Here is a 19,412-nt window from a genome sequence, read left to right as displayed (position 1 = left end):
TCCCTATGTCTGACCCAGCTTTTTGCTTGGACTTTCTTGGGTTTAGGGAGCCTTTCATCTTCTTTGGTTTCAACAACTGATTATCTTGTTCATTTGACATTTGCTTGTGTTTTATTAAACCTGAGGGTTCATTTTCATCCACAGTCTTATTTTTAGAGAGCACTTTACAGCTTTCTTTGTTTGTTTCATGCTGTTTACCATCTCTGTGATTTAAGGAGAGTCTGAAGTCAAAATACAATGGATTACAGCCATATGAAATACAGGGCTCAGTTTTTGTAAACAAAAGTAATTCTGTGGGCCACTGCAGAGCAGTGGTGCCATCTTTGCTCACTACATGGAGGAAAGGCAACCCCTGGGGCTTAACTTCTTTGACCATGGTCTCCTTCAGAAGTGTTTCCATATTTCCATCTGTGGTTTCTGAAGTCTCCAAAGATCTTTCTCTTTTTATCACTCCAGGATCGTCATTAATGTTGCTTAAACAGGTCAGCTCAGGTGCTGGCTGTCGTGGGAGCTCAGATAACTGGTCAGGCAGGTGGGCATTGCTGTGCTTGTAGGTGTTCAGCTGTGTACAAAAATTGCTGGTTTGGCATGAAGATGAAATGGGAGTTTCTAAGAATTGTTCAGATTCATTCAGTTTGTTCTCTTTCTCTGTTTCTCTCAGTGAAGCAGAAAAATTCAAATTTGAAAGCTGTATTTTGACTTTAGAATACAAAGGATTAGCTCTGAATTTTTCTTCTGATTCCCTATCACTACTTTTATCATTTTCCTTTAGCATTTTAGGTTTTGCAGCTACATGACTTGATGCACTGTTATCCAAATCCATTTGGTCTTGTGTAATAGGTGACTCTTTATCCAAACTTGCTTTCAGGTGTTCCTCCAAAAGTGTGGCAGAATGACAGCCCTCAATAGCTTGCTTTTTTTTATGGTTAGGGGGTTCACTACAATCATTTCCTTCTTCAGAGTTCTCACTGAAGACTGACGCTGAGGACTCAAGCTTCAAAGGGACTTTTTTAGAGAATGAAAAAGACACCCCTGCCCTTTGAGAGGTACTGGTGCTATCTGGGAACATTTGTGAGACGTGATTTCCAAGTGCATGGTGTCTTTCAGTAGGGGGATGGTGCCTGCTTATAATAAGTTGTTTTTTCTCTAGTATGCTTTTGGAGAAACCTTGGCCTTCACTTGTGATGGTTCTTTGAGAACTTGCTGTGAACTTGCTGCCCTTGTACAGGAAAATGCCATCTGGTGATTGCTGCTTTTCCAGGACTAATCGGGGGGCTTTCAGCAATGGTCCACTCCCAGTGATGCTTTAGGGTAAAAAAATAAATAAAAAAGAAATCTGTATTAAGTAACCAAGTTATGACAGAGCATGCATTTGACAATGTCTGTCCGGTGAAGGAGGGTATCACTCAAGTTTTTACAAGGGAAAGCTAAGTTTCAACAGGGTAAATGAGCAGCTTATCATCAGTTTGGGCTTCGTTGTGGGCAAGACAGTCTTTACACATAGAAAATTACATGTTTAATGTCAGCACATGCTCTTTTTCAGAGTTGTGCCCATGTACAAGCAGAAAAAATATTGGTTTTACTCCAAATTTATATTTAGGGGAATTTAATCAGTGGTAAGTCTTGGTTTTCTGAAAAGCCACTGCATAGGAAATTGTGCCATGTTCAAAAAGAGATGCTTCCACTTGGAGCATCTGCAAAATCAAACTCTGGAAGAGAAAGAGAAACATTCTGCTTGATTAGGGGGGAATGTGTTTGTTTGAATTTTTTGAGTAGATTCTTATTTTATCTTTAAATTATTCCACAATAAATGACTTTTCAAAATATTCAGAGATATTCATACTAAAGCTGTCAGCAAACACTGGAGGGGAAAAAATCACAACTTCACTGATCTCATTATCAACCATGATTTGACTTACTTTGCCACATTTTCTCTTTCTTTATTTTACTTTCAATCATTACATTATTCCTCTTTTCAAAATATCTCAGATTCTAAATATGATTTAGTTTTCTTATAATTAAAAAAAATGTTTACCTATTCTAGGGCCTTAAAAAAAAGGCAAACCACTGATTTCTTGAAACAGATGATTAACTGAGACTGACATGACTGTTGCCATTTTCCATTAGAGACATGACATGTATAGCCACCATAAAAGTGTTTTTCCAAGATATATTTTAAATACACTTTTCATTAGACTAATTATCTACATTTTCTAGCAATGCAGTATTACAGTACACTATCAGGAAAAAAAATTGGAACCAGATTAAATAAAGATTTTGATAAAAAAATTATAAAATATTTTAATTAAATGTAAATAAATTAAAACTGCTAGATCTGCATATAAGCTATCTATAATTGGCAATCATGTTTTATAAATGCTATAAAAATATATTGATCTTCAGCAATGGGAAAGACAGAAAGACTCCCTGGAGTAGGGTCAACTCATACTATGAGAATATGTGCACATTTCAGAGAATATCTTTGCATTTCCCAGAAATTTGGCATCAGGAGATACAAATGAACCCCTATTCGTGTATCAAGAACAAATAATCTCTTGGAGAAGGCATATAAAGAGATATTTTTCAAAGTCTTCTTGGAATAGCAAAATAAAATTTTTCTGTGCACAAGATTAGCAACAATTTTGTTGTCAAATTGAATTAGTTTATTGTAAGGAACTGTGTTGGAACCTGGGATGGTAACAATTATATGTGTGTATAGAGTTCTGCTTACAAAGGCTGACATTCTGTCTTCCCTGAGCAACTGGGAATGCTACCCCTCTGCCAAAATCACGGCGCTCAGTCTCCCCTGAGCCTATTAGTGATTACAGAGAGGAATAGCAAGCTCTGTCTTTCCACACTCTTTGCAACTCCTGGCTCTTTCTAAAAGCAAACCTGCTCTTTCCCACCCGGTCTCATTCTGGCTTTCCTATTATCACCGACATTATCAGTCTATTTGAGACTACATCTTCAAGTGTGTGGGCATAAAGGAAGCTTCCCACAGGCAGCTACATTTGTTTCAGCAGATTTGTATGAAAATGGAGTCGCAATCATAGAAGTGATATATTAGCACTAAACGGTTATATTTCAGCAGATTGCTCAAAAGCAATTACATAGGCCAAAATGAGTTTGTAATAAACTCAGAATGCTATTATTTCCAGGGTACAGCAGTCTTGAGATGAATTTAAAAGAATGCCAGTTTATTTATCTGATTAACTCATTGTGGTCATAGATTAACATAAACAATTGGTCTGATGGCAATCTATTCTACTGAAGCATTCAGTGTCATTAAACAAAGGAGATTTCTCAAATTTAAAGGTTTATTAGTGCAATCTTTGTTCTCTATCTTGATATTCATCAATAGAGCTAACAGTATTAGACAAACTTAATTCAGTTAATTACTTGTTTTTCATTCAAATAATGATTACCCTACAGAGAAACTGTGAGCATAATAACAGTACCCTAAAAGTAGTAAAAATTATTCACAAAGGCTTTATCCTCTCCCATTAATTTGCAATCAAATGTTAAGACAGTCATACTAATCTTTTCAGGTCAGTTTGGATAAGGTAAAATGGTGATATTATAAAAGCGTCTTCAAAACATTCTATTTAGAAGACATGATAATAACTATCTACAGGAGAGAAAACAACAAACTTAAACATCATGCAATTAAGTCAGGGGTTTTCAATGTATGGTTTGCAGAGCAGGAACATTTGGAGTTGAAGACAGCTGAAAACAGGTTACAGTGCACACAATCTGTACATTACATTGTGGAGGAGTAAAAATATTAATATTTCTTCTGGAAGGGAGGAAAGAGGGCATTAAAATCTCATACAAGTTTTAAAAACTTGCCATTCTGACTGCTTCCGTAATTCTGCAAGCTGGTGGAGTCGCTTGAGTGCTTTTTCCTGTTTCTTCTCATCTTTCCATGACTTTGAAGCCACATTTCGAGCAAATTCCCTTTGTTTTAAATCTTTCAATCTCTGTGTGAAAAGAATATAAACAGAAGGGATTAGAGATCTACACAGCTGTAGTGGTTTGGTTCAAAATATCCATTACTTACTTATTTTCCTTCTGTGAGATAAGAATTAGGAGAAAAACAAAGCAGGCACAAAACTTAAAAGAATATAAAGAAGTTTATTAACAGACCTAAAAGAAAAAAAAAGAGTAAACCTTCAGAACACTTTCCTCCCCGCACCTTTCTCCCTTCTCCCACTGACCACGTAAAAAGACAACCCTTGAGATTTTCAGTCAGTTTACCACCTCTATAATAACCTTTCTTCAGTTCACTTAGGGAGAGGAGTCTCTCTTGCTCATGCTGTGGAGACATCTCCACAAGAAACTGTTCTATCATGGCTTCAATATCACAGCAAGACAGCCGCCCGGGTTGGTTCTCTGCTCGCATGTGAGAGTCCCTTCTCTCAATTTACAGCTTTCCCCACAACTGCTTTCGAGGGTCCAATCTTTAGCTAATGGGGTTCCATTTTAAGGATGAGCTGTTCAGAAGCAAAGGTTCTCTTCATCTATCTCTGGGAGCATCTTCATCTCCAGGAGCAGAGGTCTTCTCCTTCCCTGGGAGCAAGGGTCCCCATCACTTTCATCTCTCTCTGTTCAAGCTACTTCAACATTTGCTTATTTCAGCGCAGGTGCTTTTGCTCACAATTGCAGTTTGAACGCTTCAACCCCCCCATGCTTTCATGAAATTACAGCGGGTACTCTGATGTATCATAGTCCATCACCCACAGCTTTACAACAGAATTTCAGCTCCTAGGTTTGAAGCATCTCCTCTTTCTCCTCTCTTGGGGTTTCAGCCCCTCCCTCTTCACTGACTTTGATGTCTTTATGGTGTTTTCTTCATGTTCCTTCACCTTTCCTCTTCCTCTGACTTGGGAGAGGATTGATGTCTGCAGGCTTCATCTGTTCTGGAAGAATCTTACAGCACTAAAAGGGTTCATCTCACCTGGGCCTTGCAGCTGGAATTCACCTCTCACTCTTGGTCCCATGATCTTTGCTGGGCAGCGGCCTCAGATGAATTTTCGGCCGCACTGGGGGGGAGCCTGGCCACGCCGCGCCGCCTGCACGGAGCAGGGCTGCGGGGCTGCCCGCACTGAGGGGCTGTGGGTGGAACGGGGCCTCATGGCTCCAGGATGGCTGTGTCCCGGCCTGGCCCCTCTGGGCCGCGCGGGCCCACCAGTTACCCGTCCGAAAGCCAGAAGCAAGAGAGCTTTCCTGGGCTTTGTTCGTTCTTAAATGTGGATCACAGAGGCGTGTCAAGCTTCTTAAGTGGCTTAAAAAAGTTGCCAATATTCAAACTAGCCAGTTGATTGTTTCTACTGTGTCTAGAGGAAGCTGTAAGCACCTCTTTGCAAAAAATCACTTCTATGGCTGAAGCCCTCTTTACTGAGAACCCAAACTATGCTAAACCATGACAACAGCAGATACAGCTCCTCTTACTCAATTTAGTCACTTTTCATGAGGTTAGTATGTAAACGGAGAGTGAAAATATACTTAAAATACTATAACAGTGAGAAGAGATTGGAAATGCTACTTTTGCTTACAAAAACAACATGATTTGGCCTCTGCTATTTAGCTGATCTATACCTACATATGAATGACAGCTTTTACTTTTTCTTATGAACACACAAATATTCTGTTGTGTACAAATACAGACATAACACTAGAATCCATTTAATGAGGTCAAAATTCTCCTATTTAATTAATCCTGTTGAAATGTAATCTGCAGGCATATGCTGGAATAAGTCTGAGGTCCTATGTGTAATATATTTTATAGTTCTCTACTTGCACATGTATGCATGTATGTGTGGGGGCTTCTCTGTTGGTTTTGTACCTTTTTAAGGCTGTATTATTTTCTCAAGAGAGAACCACTGTCTGAAATATTTGATCAGGAAACTCTTTTGTAGGTATTTTCACAATTTTTTTATCTCCTCACACATCTATAAATCAGGTAATTTCTGTTGGAGAGAGCAAAATTCTTTGCCTTTATTACATTTTTTTATTGCCTGATTTTGCACTACTGATAACACAAGGAGAGAGAAGGAGAAGATGTAAACCAGAAAATGTCAACAGCATCCTCTGAAAAGACAGTTGTCTCTGAGTTCACTGTACTCTCTAGGAGTCAGCAAGTCATGTCTAACCTTACAATTCCCCATTTCAGATCCATGCTTCCATACTTCATGGCAGAAATGCCTTCCCTCTTCCCCACTCCTCCAGTGCCATGATGTTTGGGGAAAAATGTTTACAAGCTGGGAGGGAGCTCAGTTGTATTCAGTCAGATGCTCAAAATGGAAGCTTTGAGGACCAGAATGGAAACTAAACTGCTGCATTCACTTGCCCCTTGGTCCACCCTGTGCTCATCTGTGTAATTTAGAACTACAGTATCAACACCATGAACTGCTAAATTTTCCATGGAGCAGTTTTTGCAAAGTAGATTTGAAGAAAGGTTTTGATATCCCAGTCATTTTTAAACTGCTGCTCTTCTTTCAATATCTATGCCTACTTGAGTGTCCACCAGCACCTAAAGATCAACATCCCAATCACTGCCATCAACTCATGCTGTTGTTTCACTGTAGCATAGCCAAAAGATCAATATGCATCAGAAGGATAAATTGAAGGCTGACCAAGCATTGTAACAGCAAATATGCCTTTCTGCAGCTCAGGTATGGGGAGCAGTCTAGCCATGGCACAGACCTGTACACTGGCCAACATGCACCTGGTTCTGAGAAACAGGGCTGGAGGCAAAGAGTCCTCAACTTGTAGAAGTCAAAAAAATTATAAATGCATGAGAGAACTGCTTTCTGGAGAGAGGTCTAGCCTTTGCCAATAGATTAAGACAAAGCAAATAGGTGAAAACCACCATCTAAAGAGATGACAACTTCTTTTTTGTCCAGCTAAAATGGAAGAATCCAGTTAGTGGCAATGACATAATATGACAGAAAGGCATGGAAAAACTTGGTGGAAACAGGCCATAAAAGGTCTTTTCCTTCTGTGATTTCTTTCTGTGAAGAGTGCTGGGAAGCTGTAGCGAGCATCTCTCACTGCTGTCACATCAGCTTCCTTCAAGTATGGGATTTTTTAGAAAGTCAGATAACATCAGTGAGAGAAAATTAATACTGGGAGACTGAGAGCAGAAGTTTCTTGTTTGCTCTCAGCCATTTGGACCCCAAGACATATGCCTCCGAGCACTGATCTAGAGACAGGGAGAGCTGGGCTGTTCTCCAATCAGCTGCTCAGGGGGGTTAAGAGCTGGCTGTCAGCCACCCTGATGTTTCAATCTCTATTGGATGAGGATGAGAAAGCCAGAAAGTTGCTCAAGGAACTGGTGCACCACCAACCAGCAAGAAATACCAGGCTGCCTAGTGCCTGATGAAAGTTTAACCATTTCATCAGAACTATCTACAATCTGTCAAATCTGTATGTTTCTCTGTAAAGTTTTTATCAGCTCAAACATCCAGTGCTTCATTGAACTAGATTCTGAAACAGGACAGCTGCAAAGTCGTTTTTAAAGCTCTTAGACTTCAGCTTCTTGGAAAGAAATGGTTGCTCCACCATATGTTTAGCTCTTACCTGTCTCTTTATGTGCCCTCTCTCATTATTCATTTGTTCCTTGCCAGGTCAGTCACATAGCACTCCATTCCCTCAACCTCATTTTCTGCAATTTACAGTAAAATGGATGAATGTGTAAGACAATGTTACTTTTGGTTCAAGAAAGAAGCTTTTCAAATAATCTATTAAAGCCAAAGCTGAAAAAGAAATCAGAGAATCTTCCCAGAACAAATCCAAATGTTCTGTTACTTAGGTAATATTTACAAGAGTGTAGAGATATTTAAGCTGTAAGGATCCTATTCTCCACAAAAAACCATAGGTGGTCTTGAGCCTTATTAACACGTCCAATATGAATAAAGGGCAAAGAAACACATTTGAGAAATGCCCTTTAGGGCAGCTTGCTATGTTTTAGCTGTCACCAAGAGCTGTTCAGCATCACACATAAAGCACTCATGAGGAAAAACAGAAACAGTTTCTACCTGTCAAGGAAACAAAGAACGGTGCGAAACCGAGAACTATGGAGCGCAAAGCAATGCCATTTCACTTCTTTGACAGTTAGAATGATAATCAAAAAAGCAAATGGACCAACACTAAGAATAGGAGTTCTAGCAGTATTTTATGCTCTCTAATGGCATGCAGCATGTGTCAGAAGAGAGAAGAAAAAGAATTGCAGGTAAGCATAGCAGAGAACTCATCAACTGGAGCTGAAATCCAAGAAATCAAAACCATATACAGTCTGAGGAGAGAAAGGGCTCTCCCTGCACATCCCCTCAGCAAAACAAAACAAAGCTGCACTGCCAGAGCTCTAGTTAGGAATCATAATGAAATTTGTCAGCTATTCACTAATAACCTGTGCCAGACTTCTGACAGGCACACAGATATTTTCTGCAGGTGGGGTACAAGAGCATGCAATTGAGCAGGTACCTGAATGACAACCCCAAGCTCAGCAGGTGTGCTTGAAAATTAAAGTTGCTTTACACAGCAATTGCATTTTTCATGTAATTAGGTACTTAACTGGGCATCCAAATACAGGCACATATAATAAAATATGATTTATTTAATAGCTTTCTTGTGTTCTGTCCTTCACCTGCTACAAATATAGTTGTCATGGAGTTATATTTCTTTTTGAGACTCATGTTCTATTCTTTCTATATTTTTTGTACATGTGTGTGTGGACATTTCCATTTCTAAAAGTAACCCACCCCTTTTTTATAAATTCTCACAGAGAGTATTAGAAGACTACAAAATAATATTCATATTCGTGGAAAGATTTACTTGTAGAACCAGGTCTGAGCCCCATTGGCTCTTCCCTCTAAGACTCAGTGAAAAACTGCTGAATCTATGTTTTTTCTCCTGGAACTCTGGTATGAATCACCAGGAGATTTAAATGACTTAATGGAGCTGCATCTTCACTACCTACCTTTTCTAGACCTGAAATAACAGTGGTCAAATACCTGTAATTTAGCAATTTATTCCCATTATTAATGTCTGGGGGTATGTGTTTTGTTCTTTTTTAAATTGTCACTTTATTTGGGCCAGTACTTGCTTTGCACTGACCTATAAGCACCTGAAGAATACTCACTGCTGGCTGCATTTGCAGTACTGAGTTTATTTTCTGTCCAGAGTTATGATCCTGATTTCTATTTTTCCCTAAGCAGGTAAATGCTTATCTGGATTGCTATTCATCTGATCAACTTCAGATGGCCTTCTTCACAACCACTGGAAAGAAATAAGCACTTTAGGGACCTAACCACCTCTTTTTAAAGCAGCTGTCTAAAACAAGAGGGATAAAGTGAAATGTAAAAGTACCTCTTTCTTGTCATCGTGTACAGAGTCTATTAAAGTTGTCTATCTTAGTTATTAAAGGGTGTTCCTCTAAGAAGAAGACACAGCTGACATCCCAGCTCAGGTGCCTTTACACCAATGCACAGATCATGGGCAACAAACTGGAGCAGCTGGAACCCACTGCGCTCCTACAAAGTTAGGACCTAATTGCCATCACTGCAACCCGGTTGGAGGAATCAAGCATTTAGTCAATAGGGCCACCTGAGAAACGGTTCTCTGGGACAAGGGAGTGTAACCAAGCTGGCAAATCTTTAAGCAAGTTTTCCATAGAGCACAAGAGCTCTCAATCCCCTGGTGTAAGAGAAAAGGAGACTGTCTTGGCTGAGTTGAGACCTACTGGTAAAATAAAGAGGCAAGAAGGAAATGCAAAGGTAGTGAAAGCAAGGACAGGTATCCTGGGAAGAGTATAGTGATGCTACTCAGTTGTGTAAGGATCGGTCAGGAAGGCCAAGGTGCAGCTGGAGCTGGTCTTGGCCAAGGACGAAAAGAATAATAGGAAGAGCAGGGATGTCAGCCAGAAAATGAAGGTTAAAGAAAGCAAACTGCCACATAAAGAAAGCAAATGAGTGGTGAACTGGTAACAACAAATGAGGGGAAGGTTGAGCTATTCAACAACTCTTTTGTCTCATTCTTAACTGGCAAGTCTCTCCGTTTGAGGATCATATGAGTATGGTACTGGGAGACAGCATTACTTCTCCTTCCGAGTATTCTGTCAGGGGCTAAGCCATTATATAGATTTAACAGGGGTTCAAAGTGTTAACTGCTTCAGATTCTGGGAAGGAGAACTGTTGTTGCAAATATACTGAGTAGCAAATCCTCTTCTTGTTCACAGTAGTATAACTGCATTGGTGTAAATAGAAGGCATCTTTGAGAAAAAAAAATTCTATGTATTAAGCTAGAAAATGTCATTTAGTATAAATTAATATTTTTTCCCCATTACATTTAGAATATCTTTGTTCTGGAATATCATTCACAACTCAACCTCCAAACTACTCATTATTCCGTAATGCATTCCAGCCCCAGGTAAAAATGTATATACCACATTAGGTATATGTCTTCTGTTATATTAAGAGAGCCTTCTTTAAATTGAAGTCCTTGAACTAATGTGAGTGTTTGAATGCCTGATTTGCTTTAAAGATTTATTTCCACTCAGCAAAAAAGCTCCTTAATTAAGTTCTAACCAAATTCACCATAGAAGGGTTAACTGAGGAAAACAGGAATGTTAATTTCAGTAATTATTCTCTTGCCTGTAACCCTAACATTGGAACCAAACACATTATTTGTAAAATGATTTCACACTGCAAACCATCAAATGAGAATGATAGTCACTAGAGAACATATTTTAACTTCATGTCTAAAGCTTACAGTATTAGCTTGCTAAGTGGAAGTGAGGAAACAACAATGAAGGAATTTGCCCTTTACTATGGTAAATAAAATCCTAAAAATAAATTGGAAAAGCTATTGTATACAGGAATTAACAATGAGCTATTAATCCAAAAGCTAGCTGATAAATTTTCATTTATTTTACCCATAAATAGCCTCAGATCACTTTGAAGTGTGTGCAAGTAATTATTTGTTAGAATATTTTATATTATAGTCAGCTGTAACAGTTTCAATATAGGTAGTGGAAGTGAATGAGAAGACAAAAAGAAAATACCCTGGTCTAATTGGATTAGGGAATGAGATGATAGCAGGAGGGAGGAAGACTCAGTCCTCAGACGTGCCCTAGAGAATCCATCTATCAGTTAATGAGATGCTGATCATGGATCTAACCTGAAGTATAAATTACAGATGGCCCTTTGGAGGGCTTGTTTTTTCCTGTTTAACCAGACCTGCAAATATTCCTGCCAATTAAACTGATTTAATCTATTGCTGGATGAAAGTATCCATTTGTGGATGCTTTCCATTTTAAAAGATCCAATTGTACTTCTCATAAGAATCCCCCAAATAAAGTCAAAACAGATGCATTTGGTGGAGACAGTTTCCATAGGAAAGAGGACAAAACATGCCAGCAACTTTGTGCCAGCAACTCATTCCTGTGGAAGACTGAGCTATTGACCACTCGTTTCTATCAGTTCCAACAAACGTATTGCCATAGGCTCCACCAAGCTGGCTGCATACTGTGTACTTCGATTAGATGTATTTAGTGTCACTTTGGAATACAGAGCAACTTACCCAGAAAAATAACACATTTGAATGATAAAAAACTTGGGGCAGGGTCCATATATTCCCTTCAAGTTCCTATATTACCTTACTTGTCAGGGTGTTGGGCTTTCTTAGATCAAAACGATCATCTCATATATTGTATTTCTTTTTCCTTCTCATTTAAGCAGCTAAAAGAAAAGAAACGGATGTTACAGATCTTGTGCAGACTAGCTCTTTTCAAAACTTTCAGTACTTCTTGTAATCTTGTTTTAAAAGTATTTAAGATTTTCCACGTTTTTAAAGCCTGTTTCACCACTTTGTTTTTATTTGTTCTAACTGTAGCAGGCAGAATACAAAATCACCTACATTTTAGTGAAAAGAGAGAGAGTCTAAATTATCCTAGAATTCTACAGGTGAGTCCAAAACCTGGCCTCAAACTTTCTTCAATGCAGTCAGCATACTTTCAGAGTAACAAAAATGACAGTGGAAATGTCCATACATGGATTTTAAATAGCACTTTTCATAGACAGATCTCCGATTTCTTATGAAACTTCAGCTTTACCCTGATATCATTTTACAAATAAATAAATGAAGGCATAGAGAGATGGAGTGAATTCTGGAAAGAGCAGGGAGGAGGCTGAATCAACATTTACAGGTATATGCTTAATTATCACCTCTAAATCTTTGTACACCCACTGAAAAAAGATGTCAGACACCTGAATTAAACCTAATTTTGATTTAGCTGTATAGTAGGTTGATTATTGATAACTATGGTAATGCTGAGGGAACAACAATAGAGCATAAAGGATTAACCTCTTCCAAATTATTGTACTATGTTTATAGTTTACATAGAGGAAAGTGGACTCAGCCACTGAACAGTAAATCTGAAGTGCTCTACAAGAGAACAAGTCCAAAAAGAGACATTTTAATACGTACTTGAGATAAATGTAACCTTGCTTATAGTTACCAGTCACTGAACCTTAGGTGAAAAGTTACTAACTGGGCAAATCTATGTCAAGGACATAAAAGGGAGTTATAAGCAGAAGCCTCATCAAATATATGAAGGATCATAAAATATTGCTTTTTTTAATAGGATGTAATAGCTATCCATACAAAATATTTTAGGTTGTGGCTTTCTTTCTTTCCCTTTGTATTTTTTTCCCGTGGTGGCACTTTTTTTTTTTTAAAATCAGTCAAAACCAAAATATTCTTTTTCTTGTATTAGCTCAAAGTAGACTGAGCTCTTCTGGAGTAGAATGGTTAAAGGTAACCAGGAATCTAGCAGCAATTCTATTACAAAATGCCTGCTCAGAGTAAAAGAGCTTTAATAAATGACATTTCCTTGCAGTTCTGCTCAATCAGAAAAGACCACAAAGGAATTTTGTAATCATCCAATCAAAACTTTCCATTAACACAAGACAGGGGACATCCAGATAAATTGATGAATTCAAGTTACTTTGACAAGAGCTATTTAATATAATCCATATTAAATTAAATTAATTATATTGTAATTCTTCAACACTTTATGGAAACCTGTATCAGCCACGCTGGTATTTTCCCTGGCAGTAATGTCAGAATGACAGATTTTCTTATTTATCCTTCTTAAATCCTACTATGGCATCATCTAACTTGATGCTTTTTCCTCTAGTGCTCTGAGACCCATTAAAAATCAACATTAATTATTAGGAGAGTTCATGGCCTGAACCAGCTGAGACTGGTTTATCCCTATATTTAGAAAGAGATTTAATATTTATGTCTAGAATATGTCCTTCTTAAGTACTGGTACAGTGGTACTTCACAATCATCCTAAACATCGTGGATGTGACTAAGTCATCTGTCTTTGTCCCAAGTATAGAACAGAAATCTGTATTGAATAGTCCTTTTTATATCACTACTAACAAGTAAATAATTTCAATTTGGACCAGAAGATACTTTATGTTCTCAATATATTTTCAGAAACTTTCTTGCCCTCACGTCTGATGGCTACAGATTTTTCTTTTGCCCTTTTTACTTCCTCCATCACTTCTTTTCCAGTTTGTACACTTGTGATTTATAGTATTTACCATCCATTTTTCCTCTCTCTCTGTTGTTATAAATTTAAGACAGAGAGAATTGACTTTCCTTCTAAATGAGATTAGCTGTTTATAACCTATTTGGTCTTTTTCAGTTCTGGGATTTGGGTTCTTAAGCCATCTGCCAAGTGCTCATTGAAATTTCTTTGTTCTCTCTCATGTCTTTCCATTTGTTTTCCTCCTCCCAGCCCATTTGACAAGCTCATTCACCTTTATGAAGCTAGGTTCCTAACAGAAGTGTATGTTGCAGTTAGTTATTTATACAGATATATGCAAATATTTTATTTGCATTTGCTAAATACAGTTGCTTCTCTTTTTTTATTTCCTGTATGTCTGTGTTGATCATCATAATGCTAATAACATATAGATTAAAGATCAGCTTTAATGCATATGTTATTACTTTTAGAGACCCATAATATAGATGAAATTTATTTGTGCTATTCTTGTCATAAGGGAGGCCCACAGAGGCAGCACATTCAGATGGAAGATCTGTTAATTTTAATTTCTTCATGCATGGGATTGGAGTAGCAGTTTATGTTCCAGTCTCTGGTTTATTTACAGAAAAATATGAACAGATGTTCTTTGTTTTTTTTCTTTTCTTTTTTTTTTTTTTGATAATTGACTCTTGCAAACGCCTGGTTTAGCCTTTGATTATCAGAAACAATCTTCTGAGAACACAGCTCAGCACATTGCACTGATTTTTAAAAAAGTTGTTTTCATTATATTTTTTAGTTTATTTAATTATTTTCCAAATTTGCTTCACCTTATTATTATGTGTTTTCTCCTTTGATGTTAGTGACCTTTCTGCCCTCTACTTGGCTTATCCAGCTCTCCTCCCAGTTAAGCAGAATTTCCTTCTGAAATACCAAATGCAATAAGGTGCTTCCTAAGCAAATTCAGTGTGTCATGCAAAAAGATGACCAAACTGTGAAGACTGAAAAGTGTCCTAATTTTCCAGTTTATAAAGGCAAAGATATTTTGATCCTATCTAGCTCCCTTTTTACTGCCATATGCTTTAAATACTATTTATTTGCAACTTGTGATTTGTATTTGGTCCCCTTTAACTTACTGGTACACAACATGTCACTGAGCTGAAACTTGACACACTTCAACTGAGATGTCATAATTTAAAATTTTTAATAGTATTCTAGAAACTGCTCCCTGAAAAGAGAGTAGAAATGGACATGATGTATGTTTATAACAACAATCCTGTACTACTTTTCTCACCCACTTATAAGTTCTGGAGTTACGGGAGGTGACATTTAATGTTATCCTCTTAGCCATGCTCCCAATGATGTCTGTTTGTATTCACTCTTATATCAAATGATGCTATAAACACACATCTAGTTTTTCATGTAGACATGAGCATGTTTAATATTCTAAAGATGATCTATCACTCACTGTTTCTGAAATGCTTTGTCACTTCTCAAATTCTTTCCTGTCACTTGACACAAAGAACCTTTTAAGCAAGCTTTACAACTCCCTCCCAGGCAATTGTAATTCCTGTAAAATTTGAAGTTGCTCTTTTATTTATACCACACTTTTTTATTCCTGTAATTCATACTTTTCTACACCCCTGCATTTTAATTATTTCTTGCAAAAAAAGAGAAATACCATGAGTATATGTACTGAAAGGGAAAAAGAAGCCTCTTAAAATTCGCATCAACACAGATATAATATGGTGATGGTGGTTTCTCATTCTTTAGACTAGGTGAGTTAAAACAGTACTGGAAACTATTCTGGAGACAAGGAGAAGTAGGGCAGCTGGATTAAATGTTATAATTTTAATTTCTGAAAAAAAAAAATGGATTGTTTTTCCACGTATCATAGGTTTAGGTTTTAGAGAAACCTTTTGCAACAGTAAAAAGAATTATGTAAGAAAAAAATTTGTTCATTTCTCCGAAATAATAACATTTCTGTAACAATTGCTGTATATTTCTGATGCACTCCATGTCTCGATATGTTAGGCTATGACTTGTTGTTTGGCATGTGTACTGTTCCAATTCATTATTATTTTCAAACTGAAAGCCAGAATCTTAATTCTTTTTCCCATTTTTTTTTTAACCAAGCAAATTGACATTACGGTGCACTAAGTTTCAAACTGGGAAGGAAATCAAAATCTGACACAAGCTATTAAGATCCATGATTCTGTCAATGAATTGAATACTCAGACTCAAATTATATAAAAGTAACACAAAACTCAGAAAAGATGGTCATTATGGGCTGATGAGAAGAATTAATGTTGCTTTGAAGTAAAGATGAGATTAATCTGAATAGTCTGGATTCCTTTTGAAAGGTGAAAATTACATTGTAACTTTTAGGTAATATTTTTGTATGCAAATATTGGTACCAATCACAGAATCACAGAATATTCTGAGCTGGATGCTTGGGTCCAAATCCTGACCCTGCACAGGACACCCCAAGTCTCACACCATGTGCCTGAGAGCATTGTCCAAATACTTCTTGAACTCTCAGGCTTGGTGCTGTGACCACTTGCCTGGGGAAATTGTTACTTACAAACTGCATTGGTTTACCCCTAAACATGATATCACTTTACCCTATAGTTTCTTAGTTAATTATGGTTTGATATTCACACAATCCAGGCTAAGACTGGAGATCCAGGGCAGGTTCAGAACACAAGCCATACATTGTTTTTCTTCTGCCAGGTATGATTTAATACCCTGTTGAATACCACAGATCCTAAATGGAAAGTGTAAGCACACATCAATGGATTGTGACTTTTCAACGTAAGAATTTAGGTGTCTGTTGTGAAGGAAGCAGGACTTGGAATCCATCAATATGCTAAGGGCTGAAAACAAGCCAAGAAATGCTAACTATAAGCATAAAGTATGTCACAGGGGTCCACGGGGTGACTGTCAATTCCTCTATACTTACACACTAGTTAAAAGACTAGAATTTCTCCTGTGCCGAAAACTTTGATATCTGGGATTTCTTTATTTTTTAGTCTTAGTGGGAGAATAAAATTTGGAAAATTTATTTAAAAAGTAAAAGTATCAAGTGGCTTGATGTTAACACATCTAAGTAGCAATGCAACATAATGCCTTAAAGTTGCAATTTTTATAATTCCTGTATCTCAAGAATGCAAAAAAAAAAAAAAGTTGGGGTTATGTTATAATTAATACTATGAAAGTATTATTAGATGCCTTACAAGAAATTTTGAAATGTATTTTTCTAAAGTAACACTGCTGAAGCAAAGTGTGTCAATCTTTATGAACCATTTCAAATTGATTGAAACTAAATGATGTCAAATTTCTGTAGTAAATATAGTTTTGATCTTCTCACATTCCTGAGTAATCATTCCACTCTAAAAACATTTCCTGAAAAATTAGTATTTAGGGTTTTTCATTTTGGTTTGGTTTTGGTTTGGTTTTTTTTTCAAGAAATATGTGGTTTTTTACTGTCTCATCACCTGCATTGGTATGTTTGTTTGGTATTCACATGCATGTCACCTACATTTCTCTATTCCCTTGAAATCTAATCTGAGAAGATTAAAGAGCCCTTGTATTTTTAATGGCTTCTGATGAAGTCTAATTATTATAAAATTGTAAAAAATGTGAAATGATAATCCATCTGGGTTACCTCCTTTCTTTTTCCCTTAGAGATCTATTAAAAGATGTTAATTAATGCATTTAACTAAGCAAGGATAATAAATGACTCATCTCACCATTTTTATTGCTGTCTTGGTGATGCACAGATATGTTTCTGTTTTGCTTTTAAATATTTGTTTCCGCTAGGAATGCCCCTTAAAGATGTACAAGACACATTGTAAGGTTCCTTGAATACAAACATAGCTGATTAGCATGACTTAAAGCTCCACAGGAATCAATTGTGCAGATACATTCTTGCATATTAATTACTGCTTGGAAGGTGCAGACATTTAAAAATGAACAGAACTATAATAGATGCAGATTCTAGACAGATGTTTATAGTGCGAGATATACTTTGTGGATGTCAATGGGATTAAAAGAATTATCCTTTTTTCAGGTGAGGGAAAGTTATGAGCAAGTTCAAAACTTATGCAGAAACCAAGAGAAATGTAATTTTTTCTATGAACATTTAATATTTTGCTAGCATAGCTAATTGCTATATTCCCAAAAAACTGATTATGGCACAGGACTGCCTCAGGAAGATAAGTACAGATGTGTCATATCCTGTGGAAAAGGTTCCTTAATCTGTCTGAATAATACCTTATTCTAAAAGTCATTCCACAAATATGAGTTCAAGTACTTGTGAAGACACAGTCATTAAAGCCAATCATATCACTTTGCCTCCCTCACCTCACTGTTTGTAGATACTGTAGAGCCTGATCTTAAAATGACAAATCTACTGATTTAACACAAAACCCCCAACCAACCATGCAAAGTAAGTGGCCTATACTCAATATTATGTAATGTTTGCCAGTCTCCTGAAGCTGGCACAGGAAATAGAATGTATGTCTGCATTCAGTCTTGCCCAGTTCTTGCTAGTTCATCATGAAGAGACAGTTTTGCACGACTGGTAACATTTTGCAGAGGAGCAGGTAGAAAATATGCTGTTTATTCTGCTTCTTCTGCCCTAATATCTGGTATTTAAAAAATGAAAAAGGGCTCTGAATACAGAGATGTTAAAAAGGACAACAGCACCCAATATAATTTATCTTATTTATTAAAAAACACACGCACAACTCCAGCCTGGCTGCCCTAAAGGTTAATAGAGAATAATAATCTAAACATAAATATTTAGGTTCTACATGCCTATCTCATTTAATTAAGTAATATTGTATGTTCTGCATGTATTAGCATTTCAGAACTCAGAAGCAAAGAGGAATATGTTGATTTTGATAAGGCTTTTATGCACTAGGAAAAAGAAGTATGACTGTCTCAAACCCATTTTTTTAATTTGAAAGAAATGTTTCAGAAAACCTTTTGTTTCAATTTTTTTTTGTTTCAGTTATCATTGCCATGTTAAACAGTTGTAACAGAATGTTTCAATTAATTTAGTTTGGGATCTTCTTCTTTGTCTATATTTTAAACAGAAGCAAAGTTTGAAGCAATGGGAAATTATTTGAACCAGAGATGTTGAGTTTCCACCCGATTAACTGCACCTTTTGTCTAAATAGAATTGAAGAAGAATGTATTTCTTCATTCTCTGAGTGAAGAATTATTGTACAAAATTAAAACCTAAATTGATATTTTAAGGTGGAATTTCTTTTTTTTTTTTGTGGTTTGGCATAATCTTTTTGGTTTTGTTTTGGTTTTGTTTTTGTAATCCTTACAATTCCTTGCTTATTTTAATAAACCATCCATTACACTGCATCAACCATTCCTCCTGCTAGGAAAATAACTTTTAAAACTTTGGTAATTAAAAAGTGTACCATCTGAGAAGAACAGAAAGAACAATGACACAGGCATTAATGAAAAGCACTTCCTCTAACTGACATTCTGGTTATTGCTATGTCTTAAATGCCAAAATCTGATAGTACAGTTTTGTAATTCCTTATATAATGAAATGCTTAAGAAATATTCTACAGTCATTGGACCATCATTAACAACTATGAAATTGGATGTCCCATGGGTTTTTTCCCAATTTAAAGAGGGTTAAATTGTTAATTTACATGTTAATTAGCATTCATTCTAAAGAACACCAAATGTAATTCCATAGCATCTAGCATTTAACAATTTAGCTTATCAAGACGTTAAATTCAAAAGAAGCTCTGTATTATTTGCAAGACTTTTTTTTTTTTTTAAAAGGGGTAATGATGAAAAGAAACTCATTTTTTTAAAATACAAT

The 19,412-nt window shown here is 36.6% G+C and overlaps 1 protein-coding gene across 1 annotated transcript in view; it reads right to left on the bottom strand.

Annotated features, from left to right (window-relative positions):
- The window catches only part of ZNF804B (zinc finger protein 804B), a 71,423-nt gene that overhangs the window by 6,770 nt on the left and 45,241 nt on the right, over positions 1 to 19,412 (bottom strand). The window contains exons 3-4 of the mRNA XM_017729251.1: positions 3,850 to 3,980; positions 4 to 1,304 (exon numbers count right to left, since the gene is read on the bottom strand). Of these exons, the coding sequence (XP_017584740.1) occupies positions 4 to 1,304; positions 3,850 to 3,980 (1,432 nt within the window). The remainder of the gene's footprint in view (positions 1 to 3; positions 1,305 to 3,849; positions 3,981 to 19,412) is intronic.

The sequence above is a fragment of the Corvus brachyrhynchos genome, unplaced genomic scaffold, assembly GCF_000691975.1.
Source record: "Corvus brachyrhynchos isolate BGI_N302 unplaced genomic scaffold, ASM69197v1 scaffold142, whole genome shotgun sequence".
Taxonomy (NCBI): Eukaryota; Metazoa; Chordata; class Aves; order Passeriformes; family Corvidae; genus Corvus; species Corvus brachyrhynchos.
This window is presented reverse-complemented; position numbering and strand designations above follow the sequence as displayed.